Source organism: Rhinolophus sinicus, chromosome 8 (genome assembly GCF_057876585.1).
Source record: "Rhinolophus sinicus isolate RSI-liver-muscle chromosome 8, RSI-T2T, whole genome shotgun sequence".
Classification (NCBI taxonomy): domain Eukaryota; kingdom Metazoa; phylum Chordata; class Mammalia; order Chiroptera; family Rhinolophidae; genus Rhinolophus; species Rhinolophus sinicus.
The window spans coordinates 75,213,652-75,231,582 of NC_142508.1; the positions used below are offsets into that span (position 1 = coordinate 75,213,652).

General features: G+C 37.8%; 2 protein-coding genes across 7 annotated transcripts in view; one reads left to right on the plus strand and one right to left on the minus strand.

The window, feature by feature from the left end:
* FTO (FTO alpha-ketoglutarate dependent dioxygenase) overlaps positions 1 to 4,019 on the minus strand; it is a 339,023-nt gene extending 335,004 nt beyond the window's left edge. Inside the window, exon 1 of one of the 2 annotated variants that reach the window (XM_019732370.3) lies at positions 3,865 to 4,019. In XM_019732370.3, coding sequence (XP_019587929.3) covers positions 3,865 to 3,909 — 45 coding nt within the window. In that variant the 5' untranslated portion in view covers positions 3,910 to 4,019. The remainder of the gene's footprint in view (positions 1 to 3,864) is intronic. The other variant, XM_074314872.2, reaches the window with a different exon arrangement.
* A 96-nt stretch (positions 4,020 to 4,115) lies between these two features.
* Positions 4,116 to 17,931, plus strand: part of RPGRIP1L (RPGRIP1 like) — an 85,946-nt gene continuing 72,130 nt past the window's right edge. For 2 of the 5 annotated variants that reach the window (XM_019732369.3, XM_074314870.2), the window contains exons 1-6: positions 4,120 to 4,289; positions 6,870 to 6,961; positions 8,603 to 8,744; positions 11,867 to 12,165; positions 15,364 to 15,466; positions 16,737 to 16,880. In XM_019732369.3, coding sequence (XP_019587928.3) covers positions 6,877 to 6,961; positions 8,603 to 8,744; positions 11,867 to 12,165; positions 15,364 to 15,466; positions 16,737 to 16,880 — 773 coding nt within the window. In that variant the 5' untranslated portion in view covers positions 4,120 to 4,289; positions 6,870 to 6,876. Of the gene's footprint in view, positions 4,290 to 4,960; positions 5,098 to 6,869; positions 6,962 to 8,602; positions 8,745 to 11,866; positions 12,166 to 15,363; positions 15,467 to 16,736; positions 16,881 to 17,931 lie in introns of those variants that run through there. The other 3 variants (XM_074314867.2, XM_074314869.2, XM_074314868.2) reach the window with 3 other exon arrangements.

The following is a 17,931-nucleotide window of genomic DNA, read 5'->3' on the forward strand; positions in this document are numbered from 1 at the left end:
TTACCTATGATTTTATTTGGACAAATGTTTTAAAACTTTGCAATGTTTGACAAAAATCCCAAGATTCAAAATTTCAGGAGGTTTTTTTCTAATCTTTGAGATTTTTAAGAACTTTGGAGTTTTTCAGAAGGATCCCTGAAACGCCTCAAAGACTTGTTTTCTTACTTTATAAAAGGAGTTAAACTAACTAGGCCAATTTGGTATGTTAAATAACAAGGGAAACATTGTCAAATAAATGATGATAAACCTTTGATTGTATTTAGAAAAGCTTATGTGTTTTTGTAGAAGGTTTGGAAAATAGAGATACACTTCCACTGACAGAAAAAAGAATCAAAAGTGTTTTTAGATAAAGAAGGATATAAAGGACATGGGCTTTATTGGTAAAGAAAGAACAAGGAAAATAATTCCGTTCTAGAATAAAACGATTGTTTCAAACTAAGGAGAGGAAAACTAGGTCAAAAACGGAAAGATATATGTAACTTACAGAAGACCTGTACATAGGTGCAAAAGGTGTGTATACACTGCAGAAGATCACAGAGAAAGGACCTGAAGATGTATGTATATGAACTCTAATCACGGCCATTTTTAAGTCATTCGTCACTTAGACAATTATTGCTTTACTCTGATGCTCTTAGAAAAATGTTTCTACAAAAACCTTTCATCTTCAAAGAGATTCATAGAAGAGATTCTGACACTCTAAAATACAAAACTTCAGGTATGCTTAACTAATCCATATGTGACTAAATTTAAAGGTATTAAGTCTTGGATGTTTAACACCTGGTGATGTCAGCCCCAATAAAAGTACCAGATTTAGCACAAGCCAAATGATTAAACACAATACCCACTAACACCTCATGGTTATTTAATATCTTTGGCTAACTGCCTATAGTTGTTGACTCTTGGTTCAGATCTAGTCTTCAAACTGAACTTGACAATTTTGTTACTATAAGAATTTTTGCTATTATAAATCTTTGCTTTGCCTAACTTGATGTTATAAAGACACCACTGATAATGGTTGCTCAGTGTTTTGAAAGGATCACTTGGGTCTGTTTTTCATAGAAGAAACCTCAAGAAATGACAGAAGATGTTTAAGAATAATTTTCCTTGGACAGTTGTTACAGTGACCACCAAAGCATTACTAGACAATAGAATTTGTCTTGACAACATTCCAGCTAAGCAAGGTGAGGTTTGCTCTGTTGTTAATAACTGTTGCTGTACTCGGATAAAACACCTCTGATAAAATAAAGTTAGAACTAAATATAATCCAGGCCCTGCCCTTAAACATGACAATAAAGCCTTCTTGTGTTCTGGTGCTCTCGTTGCTCAAATGTGGCCAAAGCCTCCAGGACAGAAGAAACTACTTTCCCTTCTACGTGGGACATGATATATATACTGCAAATGAGCCTTCCTGGCGATGAGGAACCAAGAATGGCATGACATACTCAAAATGAGCCACCAGTGATGCTTTTAATAACTCATCAGTGCTGGTTTCTGATCATTGATCAGGAATGCTTTCAAGGAAAGATATTGATCAAGAGGAAAAAATATAAATAATAATATAAATGAAGACACTTTAAAGTAGAGCTGGAGCTCCCATACCAGAGGATCCACCTTACACATAATGTTAAAAAGAGGAATAGATAGGACTTAGTGATTGCTGGAGTGGTTTCACTCATAGGGACGATTTAGGGGTTGGCAGGAGGAACTCAGTAAATCGGCCCTCCCCAACATAACTTGGTTTCTCCCATTCCCGGGACCCCTTGCAGCTAGAGTCTTCTAATTTTTGGTATCCAATTAGGAAAGGTAACTGAAAACTTAAATAAGTATGCTAATCTGATTTTACTCACATCAGCAGATACTAAACTACACCCATATAATGCAGGGAGCGGGTTTATATTTAAAAATCTAAAAATCGTGATCCCTATAAGATCCACTGAACCCAACATGGACAGGTCCTCATTTGTTGTTGTTAACAACTTATTCTTCTCAAACTGCAAGATACAGCTTCCTGGAGACCTCTCTCAGGTGAAGCTAGCGATACCTCCCAGTGAGAACAAGGAACCAGATCCTCAAGCTGCTACAAGGTTAAGTGACGTCCACTACGTTTGTTCTTACTCCTAACGGTTTTTTCTATATTTTGTCTCTTCATGCACTCCTGTTCTCAGGAACCCCTGAACCTAGATGACCCCAAGATTTTTATAAGTCAGGCAGCCAGAGAATTTCACTCCTTGAACTCAAAGACGTACTCTGTCCATGTTCTGCAGGAGGCAGTTACACAAGTATGACCCTCGTCCCCATTCCCTCAAGAATGAGGAATGAAAAAGGGAGGAATTGTTAGATAAGGCAAAAGTCTCAAGGGGGGGTTTACTAAATGCTATTCTTACTAGATGTTCAAAGGTAGCACAGTATTTTGCAGATGCAGCTGTAATCCTGTGAGCTGGATCAAGAACCCAACCTGATGCTAAGAAATCAACATGTAATTAACCAAATCTGGGTAAGTAAAGCCAAGTGCAAAGAGGAAATCAAAATGTAATTGCCAAATAGTGTATATAAGCAATAGCTAAGCATCCCTTCAGGGGTTTGGATGTGAATCCCCTCTCCTTTACTTGCTGCAAGTAAATAAAACTACCTGACAATGACCATGTCTCGTTCTTGAATAGAACAACCCAAGCACGGAACCCCTTGAGTTTGGTAACAGAAAGAGGGGCTTTTAAGAGGGCCAAAGTGGCTGATGGGCAGAGAGCAGGGTGAGTGTCATGTCCAATGAGGCTGAGGAAGGAAGTAGAGTCCAGACCATGCATGGACATTGTGGGCCATGTGAAGTTTCGTCTTTATCCTAACAGCAATAAAAGTCATAGAATATTTTAAACAGGTGGTTGGAAGAGGAGGAAGGAAGGAAATTGACATGATTAGATTTGTATTTTGAAAAGATCACACTCCACAATATGGAGTAAAGACTGATTATGTGGGAGGACGGGAAGAAGAGGACAAAGGAGTGTTAGGGTGTAGAGTGAATGTAAACCAACAGGGAGACTGTTGTAACAATCCATTAAAGAGACGATGGTAGCTTGGTCCAAGGTGGTGGAGATGGAAATAAGTGGATAAATTACCAATATATTTAGACACATAGGACTTGATCTGGGGAATGAAAGGAAAACACTTAATTCTTCTGAGCCTCAAGTCTTCATCCGTAAAACAGGACTGTTGATAACTCCATCTGTATAATATCTATCTTGCAATCTGCTGTGGTAAGAATATGAAATAATATAAATATTGTGAACTCAACGCAAAGCCTGACATGTAATAAATACTATTGTAAGAGTTGGTATTGCTATTATTATTTTCATCCGATGGAATGGCAGCTACCAGAGGCTAAACCCCAAAAGTACATAATAGGATTGTAGTTAAGTTTTCCTACGCACTGTGCTGAAGACATGGAACCTATCAGCTGCCCCCGAGACAACTGTTCCAAATAAACACATCTGAGCGCACATAGACTTCATCTAAACTGCTCTCAGTCCTCAGAAATCATTACCAAAGAGAACACACAGCTGGTATGCTCAGTCATCTGAGAGTCCGGTAAACTGAGGCACAAGAGTAGCTATAAATGTACTCAAGGAATAAGTGCAGAAGCAGAACAAGTAAATGGGTGTCTTCTCATTTGTGAGCTGACCCAACAGGACTAGGCCTGCATCCCGAGCAGCACGAGTTTATAACCCCATCTCTGGCTCCCTTGCTGGCAAGGCCCTTTCATGCCTTGGCTTAAGCCTGTGCGTCCACTCGCCATCCAGCCAAACCCTTCCGGTTCCCTGCCCCTAACTGCAAGCGCACGGCAGATCCCAGACTCTAGAGAGCCCGACATACCTTAGCTTCCCGTTCTCGTTCCTCGGCGGTCTGGGTCCGCTTCATGCTGCCGCTCCTGCCTCCTTCGCCACTGCTGGTCTTGTAGATCCCTCGCCTTGGACCCCGCCTCCTGCGTGTAGTTCTCTCGGCATCCTGCTTCCGTCCGGCGCCATTCTCCACAAGGGCATCGAGAACTACCACTCCCAGGATGCACCGCAGCGGCTCCCGATTGTGTCGGAGTCCAGAGCACTAGAATTTCCCAGATCCGACAGCTGGGCGAGCGTAGTCCGCTACTCTGCGAGCTGGCGGGCCAGGGCCCGAGGAAAACTACATTTCCCAGGAGGCAACAGGGCCTGCCATGTTTTTCCCGTGCTTCTCTCGGCCACTCGCCGGACACGCCGTCGGCGCTATAGCAACGGTTAGCGACCGGCGGGGAGAGAGTGGCGGTGAGTACTCTGGGGGAGTAGGCGGGGGGCATGGAGGTGGCCGATCCCCTACCAGGCCGGGATCCTGGGGTCTGCTCGACGGCCTGGAGAAGGCCCTGGAGTTCTGCTCGCTTGAAAAGCAGCCCAGCACGAAACACCTCCACACCCTCAGGCCTGAATCACAGCCCGCCCGTTACCCCCACGCCCAGCACCGTTTTGAAAATGTATGTCCCAGATCTAAACCCTAGCTGATGAGAGTTGATGCTAATTGCAGTGCCCGTTCAAGTCCTTCTTCAAGCAGAAGGTGACATAAACACTGTTCGCTTCTTGTATCTGGGTTAGGAATTGGTTGGCACACCCTTACAAGCCTCCTGAGTGGCCTACTGTGTGCTTAACTATTTATCATTATCTGTTTATCAGCTTATTACCTCCTAGCCTAATAAGTACATAGAGGCAGGGACTTTGTTTACCATTTTCATCTCAGTGCCAGATATTCATTTATCCATTCAATACATAGGAAGGTTGGTGCCCACCTGTGCCAGGCACTGTTCCCAACCAGCTGTAAAGAGGACAGAAACCCGTCTCAAGATGCTTGTTCGTCTGAAGGTGCTTATTTGTACTTTATTAGTGAAGACACACTTGTCACGAACTAGTAAACGTTTTTTAAAATTTCAGCTAGAGATGATTGCTGTAACAGATATAAACAGCGGTGAAATCAGGAGGAAGAGGACTTTCACAGGATGATCAGGGAAGGCCTCTCTGAGGAAGTGACATTGGAGCGGAGCTCCAGAGAATGAGGAGCCAGCAAGGGTCCCTAAAGGACAACAGTGTGAGTGGAGGACAGGGAGCAAGAAGGGCTGGTGAGAGAGGGTGTTGGAAAGGTACTGCCGCACGGCACCGTGTTTCTCAAGCTCATTCACATTCTGGGTCAGACCATCCTGGGCACTGAGGATGTTTAGCAGCAGCGCTTACCTCTAGATGCCAGAACACCCCCCTTCCTAAGAGGGACAAAAATAAGACTAGACAGTTACTTCTGAGATGTGTGACCTTGGGCAAGTTACCTGTGCTGTCTCACTCTTCATTTGCATAGCAGGACTCACAATAGCACCAGGATGTTGTGAGATATTTGATTAATTCATATAAGCAGTGCACTTGGAAGAGCGCCTGGCACATTATAGTAAGCATTCAATAAATGTTGATACGGTCGTCATTGTTATTATAAACGCTATTATACCTTTGTCATGGAAAAGCTCTCCGTTTCACAAGTGTCCTGTCTTTAAACTGCTTGATAATTTGGCTCCTAAAATTGACCTTTTTTATAGCACTGTCTCCAAAAGAAGTAGATGAACGAACACCCAGGTATCTGTCTGTTAGCTATGTATGTCACCGCAAAATGCAGTGGTTCTCAACCTCTGATGACTTATCATAAAAGTTGTGAACCTTCCCTCTAAAAGGTACTGCATATGCACATAAGTGTACAAGATTTTGTAAACCATCTCTGCTCTCTGGGTCCACAGACCCTGAAGCCCCATGGACTCCATTCATTCAGAAACTGTTTAGTGAATGCCTGCTATGTGCCCAGCTCCGTGCCAGCCTCTGAGAGGAGAACAAATCAAAGAAGCTTGCTCTTCTCTTGGACTTGACATTCTAGGACCCGGTTCTAGAGATTGCAAACCTCTGCCTTAGGGCATCTTCATTGGCAGTTTGCATTTGGTTTTCTGGATAGATTGAAATGAAAATATAAAATCTTTTTTTTTATTTTGGCATAGTAGACATTGCAAAGACCACTCATATCCACATACAAAGCTAAGCTACTGTTGTGTATCTCTGAAGAATAGAAACTCTAAAAATGCCAGAATTAGCTGGGCAGCCTGTATGTTGAAGCAGTAAGCCCTGGGACGTAGGCCTCTTGGCAACAAAGACAGGTCTCAACAACAATAAAAGCCCGTTGGTGAATTTATGAAACCTCTTTTGCAAAACTTGGAACTACCTACTCATTTGTGCATCAAGCTGAAAATTAATATTCAAGTAATATTGACATCCCAGGCAAATGTACTAAACACTTTTCATTTACCATCTCACTTACCTTTAGAATAACTGTGAGATAGGTATTGTTGGTATTGTTGTTTCCATTTTTAAATTAAGGAACTGAAACTCCGTGAGATTAGATGACTTGACCAGCTAGGAAGCAATAGAACAACCATTGGAATCAAGTTCCTGACTTGAGTTTTTTCTAAGATAGCTGCTTTCTTTGGGGGGCAGAGAAAGGGATGGGGAATGGAGAGGAGGTATTTCTCAAATTTGAGGGAGTTTAGTTTTGTTTCACATAGAGGAACAAGAAGAAGAGAGAGGAAGAATGATAATCTTACCTCATTTCCTAAGCAAACTATAGGAAATATACTGTTGAAAGGAACACTGTCTCCATGATTGAATGTAGTATTACTTTTAAAATAGAAGCTTTCATCTTCTTCAGCCTACACATGTGGGCAATAAGATGTCCATTAAAGTTCTAGTGCCTTATTCGTTTTATTTGGTTCATTCCATTGCATAGTTAATGTTATAACTTGGAAAGATTTTATTTGAATTTTCTTTTCTCCACAGATAGGCCATGTCTGGTCCAACTGATGAGACTGCAGGAGACCTGCCTGTGAAAGATACAGGTCTAAACCTCTTTGGAATGGGAGGGTTACAAGGTATGGCCAGCTGTTATTTATTACAGTTATGAACTTTGATCAGTAACTTCTTTACTTTTAATTTAAAGTATTTTTGATATTCATACAAACGAAGCCATTTAAGTAACTATTTAGCTTTTGATTGGACTAAACAAGGATGGCGTGTTTAGAACAACATGTGGTATTTTACTGCATGCGTCAATTATCAACAGCTCATAGAAAATGTAAAACTCTCTCTATTCTGATAAAGAATTGTTATAAATCATCTTTTTAAAATTCCACATATCAGTAGAAGCTACAGAGAGTATCAAGCCTCCAAACCAAATTGCCTGGCTTAAATCACATTTCCCATTAAAATGTTTCCCTATGTTTAAATTTTATATGGGAGGAAATACCATATTTAAAATTTTTTGTCTTTCAAGTAGAGTATCTCCAAATGGTTTGTTTATCCAAGTGATACTGAGTTTGTTTTATCAAATTAACATACATTAAAGCTTTTCTTTCTCTTTTATTTCTTAGTAGTTACTATAGAGCACTTTCAAAATGAGAAAGGAAAGCACTGCCTTATTTAAGGAACAATTTAGAGTGGAGAACTATGTTTTTGTTTGCCTGTGATCAGTATGTCAGCTAAGCTGTCATGCCACTGCACTTGTCATTGAGAGGACTGCGATGTAAAATACATTCCACTAAGGCATCTTCAGACACCTGTTAATCAGAATAGTGAGTGCAAGCAGCCTCCTTGAACTATCATAGAAAGGTGGTCAGTGTATTATTGTTGACTGAAAAAGATTAATTTGACTGTGCAGCTTTTATTGTTCAAAGTAGAATGCATGTATAAGCTTTGCTTTAGATTTTTGGCAGAGTATCAGGAATTCAAATACAAATAAATTTTAAGTGTGCAAAACTATTTATTGGGATTTGATACCCAAAGTTCAATTCTTGCCCTCAGTAACCCACCACAGGGCTTTAATCTTTGTCAATTTGTTATTTGTTCTTTGTTTCTTTCGGAGGATTTTTGAAAATCAACCGACTTCACAGTGATATGGAAAATACCAAATTTAAACTTACGCAAAAAAATATATACACATGCTAAAAGGTATAAAAGTTCTTTGAAAATATTTAACATAGCTTATAAATAATTTGTGAAGGTTTTTTTTTTTTTTTGTTTGGTCTTACAAATTTTATAGTTTCTTTTCTATAATCCAATACCCATGGATCACAAAACTATCTTAATCTTATTATTTCACCAAATTATTTTTATAATTCTTACCTTTGTAAAATAAAAAATGCTTTCAGATACTCAGACTTTTAATTTGTTTTTTCAACATTCAGCATATAAATTGAAAAGTCTGTTGAATCAAAGTTCCAGCTTACATTCTTAAAGAATGGATGTTTGAATATATTTTTGAGTGGATACTATTACTGTTCAAATTCTTCATATTACATATAAAGTATCAACAGCAAAGGTTTTTCTCACCTCCAATCAGTAATGTGAACAATGCTCTAATATTTTCTAAAACAATCTTAATTGTAGGTCTCAAAGAAAAAATCTGAGATGAGTACGTCAGATTTTATATTAATATCAACAGTTAACATTTTTACCATTGATAAATGTTTTTATTTTCAGTCATCCCACTATTAATTACCTTGGCGTTTTTGCAGAAACTTCAACAAGGACAATGAAATATCGCCAGGCGGTGTCTCGTGTTAGCCGGGAGGAACTGGAAGACAGATTTTTGCGTTTGCATGATGAGAACATTTTACTTAAACAGCATGCCCGCAAGCAAGAGGATAAAATTAAAAGGTTATGATAAAAAGCTTTTAGCTTTATTTCCTGACTCTGTAAAGTTTGGAGGATATGCTTTTTTATAAACTTAATTGAAAACCCCACCTTGAATCTTTTTTTTTTTTTTTTGGAACAAGGCAGGTTGTAAATAAATACAATTTTTAAAGATGGAAACTCTTACAAACTAGAATAATAAACCAAAACGATTGTTATATGTCTGAAGTTGCTATTTGAAAGAAAGAGCTAATAGCTAAGAGTGCCATGAGTATATCATATCTATAAATAACTTTTGGTTTAATATTTATAGTTTAACAAGCAAATGGCCAAAGCATCTGTTTTTAAATGTCTTGATTTTAAAATGAAAGTTTAAGAAAGTAATTAGCTACTTTAACTTGTCAGAATGCATGTTTCCTTAACATTTAGGGTTTACTAATGAAAACATTATTTCGATATCTGGAACATACTTAACTTTGTTTAGGTTCGTCTAGAATCTATATTTTAAAGAGTCTCAACTGTTTCTGAAGAAACATTGTCACTTTTGACTTGCATGCAAAAATTTCTGCAGAGATCATTTCTTAAGAGTAGACATTCTTTCCTGTTCAGAAACTCTATACTGTCTTCTGAGGGGTCGCATTAAAACCAAAAAAGTGTGTTCACCTCTAGAAGCATGAACAGGTCTGTATATTCATATTGATGTTTAAATTCAGTGAAAAGCTGAGACAGCCAAGACAGAAGATAGGGTTTTTTCCTGCTTAGAATTTATCCTGAAGGGGTGATTCTAGTTCAGTTTCTACTCTGTGGACTTTGTTTTAATGACCTACTGACATGCTGTGCATGGGGCTTTTACTTTGAGTTGGCTTTTGAGTGACGGTGAAGTCCTTTTTTTCAAGGCATGTGACTCACTTGCCTGATTCCTTTTCTGACCAGCCTCTCACAATGAGGGATGTGGTCTGTGACCACTAAACAGTTTTCTTTCTCTTTGTTAGCCTAATTGGTCAGTAAAAAAAAACTGAATTCACCACCTTGGCCTCATTAGTAATTTGTCCTGGCCAGAAAATACAGAACAACTTCATAACGAGCCGCGCGGTTTACTGGAAAATGGACTCGGCTAGGAGTTGTGTGCAAATTGTGCGCATGTGTTCTGTTACCTCTCTGCCACCAGCCTATGATGTGTTCACACCATTGAACCTCCTGGGATTTGGCTTTCCTCAGACCTCAGAGTAGTGATCTAATGACCACTGTAACCCAAGTTCTAGATTCCTTCTCGATTTCACACCACTGACACTACCCACATACCTGCATAGAACTGCCTTTAAATTTCTCCTTAAGATGTAATTAGTATCACTTACTTCATTATAGATGTAGCTTTGGTAAACCACATTTTTAAGTAAGTGCTCAAATGAATTTTTTAACATCATAAAATAATGAAATCAAACAAACAAAAATTATTACTATTACTGGAACAAGAGATGCAATCTATGTTTCTTGACAAAGTTTACTTGAAATTCTTGGAAGGAATTTAAAGCCACTCTATTGATGTGCTTTTCTTGCCTTAAACATTGGGGTCATTGATTTTTCTCTAGATGTTGACTGCTTTTTCATATTAAATCTGTGTCTTTCTTTTGACTGTAATCTGTATCTCTGTCAAAGTCACTCTGTACAGGAGATTCAGATATTCAGGTTGACATCTCGCTTAGATGGCTACCATATTTCTATGGATAAAACATTGGGTGGGGCTCAGGATCCTAAGCTCATTAAAGGGCTAGGAAGAGTGTGTGACTCTCTTGGGCTCTGATACCTGCCCAAATTTCCCAATGATACATCATTCTGTGGATTAGGTGGAAAAGGAACTAATCCATTGATTATTTTACTAGGGTGTTTGTGGTACTCTTGGATCTTGGTTTTTATTATCCTGTATCCCTTATAAAGCATGTTTAATGGATGTGCCTCAAGGGAAAGAGAAAACAATCTTAACTGATTATGTTATGCATAGCTCTCCCTGATGCCACATGCTGTAGGCCGAGAAGCCAGAGTGTAGATAGACATGTATTACTACCGCTTTTACAGAGGACTCTGCTTAGGGCAAAAAAAGGTTGTTCTATGACATCCCAAAGCTATTAAGGATTTTTTTATTTCACTTTTGTTCTCTTAAGTAAAAGCTTCTGTCCATAACCATGCTAAAATAAAGCAAACGCCGTTTAAAGAAAAATGAAGTGAGTTTTTATTTTCAATCTCCTGTCTGGGTCTTTATAAAAATAGATTCACTATAAACTAGAATCAGCTATTGAAGATGTGCGACCAATTTTGTAAAGTCTTGAACTTGTGTCTCTCATCAAAGCCACCTTTTCTTTCTTGTCCTGCCAAGATTTTTCCATTCACTGTCAGGCATGTTTTCCGTACGTGTATATTACATCACCCCCATGTGCCCTTTCTGTCTTTTGTTCTGTCTAACCAGTTTTTATCAAAACTTAAAAAAATCAAAGGTATAAACTCCTGAGATGTCAAAAGCACAATTTATGTCTAACCTTAAAGGTAGCATTAAAATAGTACTTTTCTCATCTCATTATTTTCTACCATTAAACATGGATGTTTCTTGAGCCCTAAGCAACACTTAATGGTGCATTTTGGGTTCTTTTGAATTTTTCATTGGGCTTTTTATATGTGTGTATCTATGCATTCTAACACTTTTATATTTGTAGTATGTCTTAATCCCAGAGAAACTGAAAACAATGTATTACCTAAATGCCGCACCGTCTTAACACACTTTCCAAAAGTTTTAACTCACTGTGGCTTGCAGATATAACCCACTGCATTTAAGTGCATACAGCATTCCTACATAAGGTCATGCGTTAAAAATTGCATTTGAGGAACATATGGAGTAAATATGTGTCCTCTCTTTACTAACCTTAAATGATAAGCCTTAGGAAACTGTTATTTGTCAGTGCTATAAAGCAGATTGTTGCCCAGTGGTTTCAATTATCATCAAAGGATTCTTCACAGGCAGTAATAGTTACATCAAAACCTGAAATTTATTATTCAGGTTCTGCACTGAAGTCTTCACAGTGATTATGTTCCTTTCAACAGAATGCATTTTATGCTGACTTCTCACATTCCTTTTCATCTTTTTATTATTTCCCTAGAATGGCCACCAAGTTAATACGGCTAGTTAATGACAAGAAAAGATATGAGCGGGTTGGTGGCGGCCCCAAGCGGCTGGGACGTGATGTGGAAATGGAAGAAATGATTGAACAGCTGCAAGAGAAAGTTCATGAGCTTGAAAGACAAAATGAAGTTCTCAAAAACAGACTAATTTCAGCCAAACAGCAACTTCAAATCCAGGGTTACAGGCAAACTCCATACAATCATGTGCAATCTCGTGTGAATACTGGGCGTAGAAAAGTGAATGAAAATGCAGGCTTACAGGAATGCCCTCGGAAAGGTAAAATAAAGCTTACATTAAATCCTAAACTTAAGTCTTTTAATAGGTCGTTTTACACAAACACACACACATACACACACTCAATTTTATTTCTGTATTCCTGTTTTTAGGTGTCTTTAGAAAGAAAAAAGTAGTTTTTTGAGTTTTTGATAGTCATTAATATTAACATGAAGATCATTTGATTTAAGAATCACGAGATCACAATCAAATTTGTTGAACATAACCATTCTTACTGATAAGAGACATGTATGAAACTACGTAAAATATGAGTTCCGTTTAGTTGGAGTTGGTTTCTTATATTACAGAAGCAGATCACATTCACTCAGGCTAGTGGAGAAACCAGCTAGTTTGCTTATATATGAACACACTTTATGTTCTGAGTGCTCACACTTAAGTTCTTCATAGAAAGACCTTTTACAAAATCTGCGAAATTGTTTAAATCTTTCTCATTGTATGAAGACAACATAACAGTGGAATATGTACATAAGTAGGAGCTTTGAAAGATGGGTTCTTGCTCCTCTAATTAGTTTCTGGTGACCGTGGATAAGTCTCTAATCATCCCGAACTTGAGTTGTCTTTACATATAAAATAAAAGGGCGCAAGCAAGGGACCATAAAGGTCTCCTCCACTCTTCCGTCTCTAAAAGTGATCATAGGCCACTTTCCTCATTTTGAGGAAAATGAATCCCCTAAAACCTACCCAGGTTACAAAGCAATTCAATTACATAGAGAAGACTCAATATAGAAAAAAAACTAAATATTTCTAATAAAATCTGAATTCTCTCCACCCGCAGACAAACTTGACAATGAAGCAATTAGTCAATAAATATTTTAGGTAACATTTTAAAATTTTCACCAACAAGGAAGGCCATAAAATTTTACCTCTAACTGATCTTCGTTTGGAATACGCTTCACATAAAGACCTATCATTTTTAGGGACATAAAAAATGATGTAAAACTTTCAATTCATTGAGGAAGAAAAAAAAAACACCATATGAACAAAAGAGAGAAAAATTTGTTCTATTTTTTCTCCCAGCCAAAATGTTAACACTATCTGTTCCCTAGATGGCACCTTTGAAGTCAGTAAGGCCTCCACACAGGCAGCGTGCAGCTGCAGATGAAAGAGCCTGACCACTCCTAGCCATGGGAGATTGGCAGGAGACTTCGAACATAACCAAAGTCATCAGAATGAAGTATAAATCAGAACATGCATTCTGCCACTAATTAACTTTTCACATGGAAGAGAGCACTTGACCTCTCAGAGCCTCATTTGCCCCATCTGTAAAATGGTGTGATAACACCAGATTAGGAAAAAAGCTCAGGACATGGTAGAGCCAAAAGAATCTCTCTCGTCTTTAAAAAGTCACTTATCCTCTCTGAACCTTAGTTTTATCATCCGTGACTATACTTGGGCAAGATCTCTATAAAGTCTGCAAGGTCTTCCATACTAAGTAAACACAATGCCCAAATTGCAGAGTAACATGGCAAGCTAATCTCGTGCTGTGAATCACTGTTTAAATAGAAGAGCTGGATGGAAGTTTCTCCATGTAGAACAATAAGTGCCACAGAGTGGCAGAGCCTTTTTAAAATATGACTACATAGCGTAGATTTCTCCTTATGTTTCCACTCAGTAATTCAGACCTTTTTCACTGTTTGATACAGAGTCCAAGACATAGACGCTGCACAAAGCATTAAATAGTGCTGACCTATTTAATGATAGATACCCGCTATCTTTCTGAGTAAACTTGAGGCGTCATTATCAAGGTTGGTACCTTAGTAACCCTAACAGACTCTTCAAGACCACCTTTGAGACTGGGACTTGGGCCAGACTTGTCAGAGATAGCGCGGCCTGGGGTGGCTGGGTGAGAACCCCAGACCCTCTCTGGCCACAAGCAGCTTACCCCCAAGCTGCTGTACAAATATTACCGTTGTCTATTTATGCCTTGTCAGGATAAGGGACAAAGGTACCAGCTTAAGGCGTGATCAGTGTAATGTAGAAACAATTCTTATTGTGAAGAGCAAAGATTTTTATGAAGTGTATATGTTTCAAAATATAACCATTGGCAAGTTGTAAGATATATATTGAATAAAAATAGGTTTTTTAAATTCCACTAGTGATGTTTAGATTTCCCATGATTTATATACAAAATGCTTAAGAATTAGCATTACTGCCAAAATAAATATAATTGGCAAATTTAAACACAGTAAACTATTTTAATGTTTTAGATAGAATTTTTTCTGTTCTTTAGTCTGCATTACAGCAATAGATGATAAAAATTTTGGAAACTGCAAATAATAGTTCCATCATTCTAATTAAAATTCTCATTTTTAAAAAGTAAACTTTTCTGAAGAGAAGGAATTTTTTCTGTACCTTTACATCTGAGACTATGCTCCATTAAAAACTAAATTATTCGTCATAATTTATCTGCCTTAAACTCTAATAATTTATGCTATATCATATTTTATCCACCTTGAACTCTAATAATTTACAAGTCTAGAGTAACTCATATAATTAAAAGTATGTCTCATTTTTTAACAATGGGACTAAGCTTATAAAATTGCATATAACTAGTTTTATAAGAAAAATTATATTTTAAGTACAGCAGCAAAATGTTTTATATAAAGGAATCCTGTTGATGATCCCTGCTCGAATTACCTTCGTTTAAATATGGATTTTCGTATTGCGGTGTGGAGTAAACCAAAGTACAGGAAACATTTGACTTACACTCATAGTATCGATGAAGATAAGGTACAAGATGTAAGGTCAAAGAATGTGAATAACTAATTTAAAAATCGAAAAACCTTTATCAAAAATAATTTTTTTTTAAAGTGAAGTTTTGAAACCCTTTCCTTCATACTTCAGTTTATATTGTAAAAACCTAAATTGTAGACTTTTGTTCTTTAACCACAGAAATTACTTCTGGGGTTTTAAATCTGAAGTTGAATCAAATTATTTCTAGGTAATTTAGTCTCTATGGTAGAATTTGTTAAATAGACTATACTTGCTGCTGTGTTTTATTTAATGCCAACTGGTGGCTGAGATCTCATAGTCCCTTTGGCAATGTATTTCTAATTCTCTGTACTATAGAACACACATCTCTCAATACTTAGGAAATTTTATTAAACTACAAATTTCCTTCTGATAGCAAACCAAGGGTCCTGTTTTCTAACTTCTATAATCTTATTAATTTATTCCTAGGTATTAGATTCCAAGATGCTGATGTAGCAGAAACTCTACAACCCACGCTTACAAAACATGGCAACAGTTTACTTGAAGAAGCCAAAGGAGAAATAAGAAATTTGTATGTATTCTTTTTGTGGTCATTTTAGAACTTTGTTGATTGATCATGTTTGTTTATGATTCCTCTCTTATTCTAAACAAAATTGGCTGACGTACAAATAATTCACTAAAATTCAGCTAAATCTGTGGAGTAAGAAAATATTATTAAACGCGTTTCCATTAAAATGAGGAAAATGAGCAGCTTAACCAACTGCATCAATGGAAGGCTTTATAGAATAGTCCTCTTTCTTACAATTTCACCCCCAAAGGAATAGCATAAAGTCTATTCATTTAGAGGAGTCGAAGCTTTAGAGGCAACATTTTCATTTTCAGAAAAATTACAGGTAATTTTTTTAAAATCCTGAATTAATTAGCCTTTTTGTGGTTAAAAAAAAAAATTGGAGGGAGTGGCTTAAAAGTTTGGAGTTATCAAAGACATATGGATTTCAGATTTTGTTTCACTGTGATTCTACGGTACTGCATTCTTCATCATACTATGGTTTCAGAAAAGTTACTTCTGCCACGTTTAGCTTACTTTTCCAGTTAATCAAAGCCTCATGGTTTCAGTGTCTGTGAGTCACACAAATGAAGAAAGGTTCCACGTTATCCACCCGCCTTCACCTGGATCATCAAAAAATAACAATTCTGAATGAGGAAAGAAGACACGAGGCAGAGTATCATACTCTAGATAGTGGCTTAAGACCAATAAGGGTTAAAATGTTTCCCTTTGAATATTTTAAATACCAGTTACAGGAATGGTTATACAGTGAGAGAATAAAACTGACCTGTTAGTCAGCTGAAAAGCCAGCTCCATACCGGTTTCCTGAGGCTCATCTCACTGGGATGCTGCCAGGCCTGATGGAGGTCAATATATATACATGCTGGAGACCACTGTATAATGATTTGCAAATTTTTTGCCATCTTGCTCTGAAGTGTTAATTTGGGTGGCATAGGGAGATCTGCATAGCAAGGAACAAAGGCACATAAATAATCTGAAGATGACCAGATCGGGGAGTACACAGTAGGTGACCAATAAATACTGACAGATTGAACGGAAGTTTAATCCATTGCCCATGACATTATCTTATAAAAAGGATAGCTTCGATTTTTTTTTTTTTTATATGGACCTGCAGATCACATTTAATCTGCTATTTTCCTACACACAGAGGCACTGAAGCTAAAACTTTTAACATTTGCTTGCTCTTTATTATCAAGAGCTTTCTTTGTACTGAGCTTAAATACTGCGGCTATTTCTTCAAACTGCAAATTCATGTAAAGGGTCTTTATTTCAGAGAAAATGTTATTCAGTCACAGAGAGGCCAGATAGAAGAGTTAGAGCACTTGGCTGAGATCCTGAAAACTCAGTTGCGAAGGAAAGAAAATGAAGTTGAGTTATCTCTTCTTCAGCTTCGAGAACAGCAGGCCACAGATCAAAGGTATGTTAAAACAGAAATGTCACTGTGATAAGGTCAAAATTAGTTTAAAATACTTTATCACATGCCATAGAACGATAAGCCCAGTCTCTGTAAAAGTCACATTTTGACTTAACACTCTTCATAGAAGCCTGCCCTAGACCTACCAACTGCTATCAACAACTCTCGTCAAAGGGCAGTTTTCCCTAAGCTCCTCTGCCTCATCTGGTGGGCTCCACTCATTTGCCCCATTTCCCAAGACTGTAGAAGGTCCTGACACCGTTTGATTAGATCCACAGAGAGAAACATGTGACGAGGACTCAGCTGTTAGCGTACCTTGTGAATAAGTCCAGCCTTAAGTTTTCTCAACTTTAAAAGGGAGTAAATTCCATAAGCTGTTAGCGTACCTTGTGAATAAGTCCAGCCTTAAGTTTTCTCAACTTTAAAAGGGAGTAAATTCCATAACATGGTACCAGTTTTTCTATCCCCAAAAGTTGTTCTCTCTCTTAATATTCAGTTTGCGTCAAAATCTGTTGATTGTTACGGATGACAGAGGGGCCCTTCCGTGGTCTCCTCGCTGCCTTTTGACATGTGCAGTGTTTTCTTTTCCATCCTCCTTTGTTATTTTCTGGTTTCTAATACCTTTTGTTTTGTGCTTTCACCTTGTGCTTCCAACAAAACTTTATGTTTTTACTGTATTCTTTCTTGAATTATTTTCTTCCCTTTATGGCTTTTCTGTTTTTATTTCTTTTCTTGTCTCTCTTTGTTTTTTTGGACCCAGCATACCCTGAAGTAGAGAGAGCAGTATACTGAACTCCCGTGTATGCATCACTCAGCTTTAACAGTTGTGAGCGTGGTACCAGGCCTGTTTCATCCATCGTGTCACCTTTACTGTCTTCAATTATTGAGCCCCAGTCAGATAGCATGTCATCTCGCCTGTAAATACTTCAGTGTGTACCCCTGTCTGATAAGGAATTGTCTTTTTAACTTAACCACATGCCATTAGGACACCTACCAAACTTAACAGCAATCCCTTGACATTGTCTCGTAATATTATCTACTCACACTCCCCTGA